Source organism: Pieris rapae, chromosome 22 (genome assembly GCF_905147795.1).
Source record: "Pieris rapae chromosome 22, ilPieRapa1.1, whole genome shotgun sequence".
Classification (NCBI taxonomy): Eukaryota; Metazoa; Arthropoda; class Insecta; order Lepidoptera; family Pieridae; genus Pieris; species Pieris rapae.
The window spans coordinates 1,659,443-1,665,967 of record NC_059530.1 but is presented as its reverse complement, the minus strand read 5'-3'; the positions used below and the strand labels follow the sequence as shown (position 1 = coordinate 1,665,967).

The following is a 6,525-nucleotide window of genomic DNA, read 5'->3' as shown; positions in this document are numbered from 1 at the left end:
TAACTTTCGTATTTCAATTATGAAAGCAGTAATATTTTTGGGCCGAGAATAAAACACATCCTTGTGGATTAGTTAAAACTTCTCCGTCCATGACGATTAGCCATTTGTTTTCCATGACAAAATAAATTACAGTTTTTGTAACGCCCTGTATGCTTAGCAATAGCTAACTCGGCACATCGTCTGGTCATAATTATTTTAAAGCCTAGACACAATTTATATTGAAATTAGGTTCTAAGTAACGTTTTATTTCCCAATTTATAAGCAAAGGTAATGAAAATATTTCTACGCACCTGTCTCATACAAGTGTAACTAACTCCTTAGTGTTCTTACGTTTGTCAGTGTCACTACACTCTTTACTTTTCATATAATTAAATTTGTTCTTGCCGATGATTGACAGTTTGGTGTAGGTGGCAGAAAGTAGAACTAAAAAGAAATGAACATGATGGACTAGTCATGTAACGTCATCGATCCAAGTCTAGTAGTTTTCAGTCCAGTTAAGTCCAGTTTGCCTAGATGTTAGATCAAATGGCTGAACATCATTCAGGCCGCTAGTTGAACGGCGATGTTTAGTTAAGACACTAGGCAGTTGATTAAACAGCTAATTAAGCTATGACATTTATATGTCAATTACTTTTTTTGTATTTCCATAGCTGTTGTCTTGAATCTGGATTTCATTTTGTTGAATGTATCTAGAGTATTATTATTAATATATTGTTTTTTTTTTCTATTTTTGTTAAGTATCATGTCACAATAAATAAAACAACAAAATCCATGAGATTTTTATAAAGGTTTATTAATAAAAATATAACATTTGAACTCTTACGAGTTTTCAGGCATTTTCAGAGTAATTTGAACCTTTTAAAGAATTCATTAATACGAAAAATATATCTGTCGAGAGATCTTAAGAAAAAACTAAACTAAATATATACAATGTGACGAAAAACTATACTTATAATTAAACTCCCCACGAAACTTACCAAAGACAAGGATTTCTATTGTCTTTAGTATTACAATATATACATAGTTTGTATTTCGATACGTACGCTAATAATTAAAGTCATCTTTTTCATAGTTTTAGACATTTTAAGTTGTATAATATAAAATAACATTAATGTTTTTGTTATTTTTTATTAATTTTTCTTACAATTATATTTACAAGAACATTTAAATAACACAACTTACTGACATTATTAACTAACAACGTTTATGCTTAAAATGTAATTTGTCATGGCATTTGTAATTTATTCATAAACACTGAATCAGTTTTCGAACTCAGTACTTTCGTCTCTTTCTGTCACATTGTGTTTACGGTATGAGAAAAAGAGACAGATGCGTACATAAGACGCAGATTTATTTTTATGAATATTATATTTTATCATCTAAGATTATAGCTAAAAAATATTTATTTACAATTTAGACGCCATTACGCTACAAATTTCATTAAAAATAGAATATTTTTATAAAGAACTGGTTTAGTTAATCGTGTGTGACATATATAACAAAAATTCATTATGATATATAATGGCTATTTATATATATATATACATGATAAGGTTGTGAGACTATCCCGCCAAATATATCCCTCCATTTTAATAAAATCGATATATTAGTCTCATCAAAAAGTATTTATACCTTCAAACTGTCAATGTCACAACTTGAAACTTTGATCAATCTATATACAAAATGGCGGAAGCCAAAACCGTAACAATATAAAAAAAAAACAAATATCGATTGAATTTTTTATTGATTTTTCCGGCATTTCTTGAGAAATTCTAACACTTCGATCGGAAAGTTTTCCGATTTCGATTTGCTCGCAGATCGGGCGTATTCCAGGGGAGATATTGAACTGAAAAAAAAAATGTCAACTTAGATTATCAAATGGAATAAGTGGCGGGATTGGGGCAATATCGTGATTTTGGTTCATTTGTATTTCAACTATTTCCTTTTGAGTGCTCTATAATTAATTTTGATTGACATTTGAATATAGGTTAGACTCTATTATGTCAAAGTCTTATATTTTGACAGTTTCCATTCTACTTTCGTCTAAACTGTGAGGTTGTTGGGTTCGAATTTCGGCGTTGTAACATCTTTTTAATTTTAGTAAAAAGATTCGTATTGCTAATCAAAACCAAGTATTAATCCAAAAATCGGCTTGTCATGAATGAAGTCTGATTAATACCTAGAGATAAATTATCAAATATGTATATGCATTTATCTGTTAAATGGACAAAAGAAAAACGTATAGTTAATCCATGACTGCTACTTATTAGTCATAGATTATCTTTACGTTATTATTGAAAAGAGCGTACAAATTCTTAAAAGGCCGGCAACGCACTCGCGAGCCCTCTAGCATCGAGTGTCCATGGGCGGCAGTATCACTTAACATCAGGTGAGGCTTCTGTCCGTTCGCCCCTTGTTCGAACGAATTTTTTTGGAAGTTCTTATTCATGATGCCGACAGTCGAGTTTATTGTGGGCAAGGATAATAAGACCACAAAAGAAATGCGCAATTTTTACTAATACTAGCAACTTAAAAAGTACTTTATTACTCCATTGTTGTCATTAATATGTATGTCATAATCGCATTGGGAGTTATGCTATGTAGAGTGTATCATTATGGAAGTTTTTTTTTAAATTTAGAAATAAAGTTTTTTTTCCATGTGCCTTGTATAAGAGTTATTTGTGTAATTCAATAATGTTTCGGGTTTTACTACAATTACAATACAATTATGACGATATAAACATTTTCCATCTTACCAGAGGGTGTGAGGATGTAGGAAGCTGTAAGACTGACTTTATGTAGCAGTTTTTTTTTATTACAGGTTGTTGAATGTTTAATTTTAGTTTTCTTTATCTATTTATGTACTTATTTGACTAATGTTTTCTGTTTCGTATATTTTGTTTAACAATATAATCAGTTTCGGCTTTGTATATTATCTTAGTTTTGAAATTACTGATGAATAAATAAAATAAATATATATATTGTATCAAACTGAGTTGTGCTTGTTAGTTCTAGGTACTATTTGGACCTGAGTTGTAAAGTATTATCTTACCTTAGATTCGGAGCATGCGCAAGGTCGTACCATTGTTTTCTTTCGATGTGTTTGAAGAGTATCATTATTAACTTCAAGTCACAGTTTGCGGAATTCACCGCTAGATGGAGCGCTGTCTCGCCACCTTTTACGTCCTGTAAAAAATGGTTAATTTAGATTTAATACTTCCAATTACGCTCTCCGCGTCACTCAAGTACCAATCAAAAATATATCGTTGCGTTCTCTTATCTTAATATATATTTCTTGTGTGCGTGTGTATGTGACTGAACTCCTCCTAAACGACTAGATCAATTTTGATGAAATTTTTTGTGTGTGTTCGTGGAGATTCGAGAATGGTTTAGATTCACAATTTTGTCCGCTGGACAATGTTTTTTTAAATTAATTAGTAGTTGTTGATTTTGGAATGTTTTACATTGGATCCGACAGACGGCGCTACCATCGCACTGTCAAATTTTAAATAATATTCGAAGTTTAATTTTAGTCTGTCCCGACAGTTAGCGCTGCGATCAAATTAAAAAAAAGTTTTGTTATCATTGTGTTATTGTAGACCATGTGCTGGATCGTTAGATATTGTCATAACATTTGAATAATAATTTTCATCAAAATGGTCCAGAATGTTTTAGCTTATTAAAAAAAGTTTGAAATTTTCAAATTAAAGACGTATAGACAGGACAACGTCTGTCGGATCCGCTACTATGTATATAAAAACAAGCCAATCTTGGATAGTTTTTGAAGGAATCATTTTTTAATGGCGTCAAAGTAATTTTTGGGTTTTTTTATTATATCTATGGGAAATTAAACACTTATAAAGCAGAACAATGCTTCATTATCAAGTAAGGTTTGAATATAAATCAATAAGCAAAAATAAAAATGGCGTTTCGCGCGTTTTTGATTTGACAATTTTTTTTTATTCGATCCGGGCGCGGGCTTTTGGACAGCCAGTAACGTCTAAATACAATATTAGCAATCGATCTTTTTGGCTTGTAACATTAATAATATGTGGTTATAAAATATTGCCAATTGAAACATTTATTTCTTATATAAATATTTTCGTTCCTACTTACTAACCAAGTAGCCCATTTTACATAGACATTAAATTTTATTAATTTTACTTATCTTTAAGAAAAATTAATAATTACCTTACAAAGGCTAAATATTATATGCTTGCCAGTATGGAAAATAAACAGTTATTATAACATATAAATAATCATTAATTTATCAAAAAAGATAATTAAAATTACTGATTTTTCATGTGACACAAAACGTTGATTTTGCACATATCTTATCCTAATACTGCATTAGACTTTTATTTTGTTGGAGACTGTTTTTGATTGATTGAAATATAATATGTAATTTAAGCATGATAATTAAAAAACTTTCGTTCACATGTTTACAATCAATGTACTTTTAACTGATGCGACGCCATCTTGTCTGTATTGTCCGCTATTTGGCGGGTTCTTTAAATTAGGAACGTTTAATTTCAATTTTTAAATCCAATCAAAAATAACAATTTATACAGGTTTAGTACTAATAAATAAGATTAAAAAAAAACTTATCAAACAGCCTTTTACACTATTCGTCTCTTTCTGTCAATTCGCATTACGCTGTGATGAAAAGGGACAAAGGAGTAGTTCAGAGTACGGCTCAAATCAAGGTCTTTATGGAAACTCACCTTCCTCCATAAGTCTATGTGTGCGTGTTCTAATAATACATGTACTGTGTGATAACGCGGCGTTTGCGCAGAATGAGTCATACAGGCCACATGCAAAGCGTTGTGTCCTGAAGGAAAAAAAACACAATTTTAACAAGAAAACAAATTTAAAGGAAAAACTTATCAAAATTTAGTCATTTTTAACATACCATTAGCATTAGCGTGGTGTAAGCTGAACAGGGCAGGCTCCCCACTTGGCTTCACAAGCTCATAGAGCGCGTTCGAGTACTCATCACCGCCGCGTGCGCAGGCGATCACGAGATTATCGCGAAGTGCGTCCACCTAAAAAAAACTAAATTTCTGAACTCTGGCAAGTTTTCTGATTCGCGGGAATAAGAGTTATGCTCGCAGGTGACGCTCATATTTCTTATCCAGGAGGAGAAACAGCGTTTAAACTTACAGTACCTGGATGGCCGAGCTTTGTTCGGTATTTTTATTTTTTTATAAATTGTGTTTTTGGAAATTATATATAAGTACGAATTACATACTAATAAAATGATGAAATATTAACAGTATAGAATATATATGCTGAATTGCTTTAGTGTTGTTGTGTCGTTAAAGCAATTTAAACAAAAAATAGTATTATTATTCGCCGATAGATGTCAGGAAGATACATTTTTCAGTTTAAATTGGGACTACTCAAACACCACCTTTTTGTTATTTTCTATCATTTATTCCTAGCTAGATCGATTTATCGCCCCCGAAACCCATCGTATACTAAATTTCATGAAAATCGTTGGAGCCGATCCCGAGATTCCAATTATATATATATATATATGCAAGAATTGCTCGTTTAAAGATATAAGATAAGATACTATTACACCCACACAAGGAACCAACCACTGAAGTATCAAACCAGTTCGACTTAAAGAAAAGAGTGTACCCATTCATAAAAGGCCAGCAACGCACTTGAGTTACAAGTTGGCCCCATTACACAAAAATATCAAAGACAAGTAACAAGTATTCACCTCAGTAAAGACGCAGTCATGTGTTCGTATGTTTGTATCAGTTTTGATGACTGTTTGAATGCACTGCACCAGATATCGGGTGAGAAGCGGTCGCTTCGGGCATCGAAGTACTGCCAACTTCAAGAGATTTAAACCTGAGGAAAAATAATAACTATAGAAGATCTCGTTGCAATCAAGCAATAACGTCTTTACGAACACGCACGTATAAAGAACGAGTATGTACGCGTACGCTAGATAAGCGTCGTCTTGTGAAAAGGTTAATTGTAATTTCCTTCATTTGAGTACTATAGAAATCCTTAGGCAAATCCTTAACGAATAATGGACCCTGATTACATCAGCAATTATGTATTTAACGCGCGTACAGAGAACGCGAGACGCTTTAAATAATATACAGAAATTCACCTTAATTATAGAGTTTCACAAACAGAAAATCACAGAAAATCTATACTAATAATTCATTTCCATTAATAATTATAATGCATACATTAATCACTTCAGCGATAAACGCAATCGGAACATTCCAGAACTTTATTTGTACTATTAGTTTGTATATAACCGGGACAAGATACTTTAGAACTTATAGCATCTATTAACGAAAACTAACGAACATACCAAAGTCCTGGACGAACAATTCCGGCTGCAGTGCTAGCACTTTTTCACAGATAAGACTAAAAAGCGCCAGCTGCAGACTTTCCTCAGTGTTGCCATTCGACAAACTCGCCAGGATGTGATGAAGGACACTGAAAAAATTATATTGGTATAACTTTTTTGGAATGTAGACCCTCGAATAGTCT

The 6,525-nt window shown here is 32.1% G+C and overlaps 1 protein-coding gene across 4 annotated transcripts in view; it reads right to left on the bottom strand.

Annotated features, from left to right (window-relative positions):
- Positions 1-954: 954 nt before the first annotated feature.
- The window catches only part of LOC110996823, a 28,054-nt gene continuing 22,483 nt past the window's right edge, over positions 955-6,525 (bottom strand). For all 4 annotated transcript variants that reach the window (XM_022264683.2, XM_022264682.2, XM_022264681.2 and 1 more), the window contains exons 4-9: positions 6,344-6,471; positions 5,732-5,865; positions 4,913-5,045; positions 4,725-4,831; positions 3,053-3,186; positions 955-1,846 (exon numbers count right to left, since the gene is read on the bottom strand). In XM_022264683.2, the coding sequence (XP_022120375.2) occupies positions 1,741-1,846; positions 3,053-3,186; positions 4,725-4,831; positions 4,913-5,045; positions 5,732-5,865; positions 6,344-6,471 (742 nt within the window). In that variant the 3' untranslated portion in view covers positions 955-1,740. The remainder of the gene's footprint in view (positions 1,847-3,052; positions 3,187-4,724; positions 4,832-4,912; positions 5,046-5,731; positions 5,866-6,343; positions 6,472-6,525) is intronic.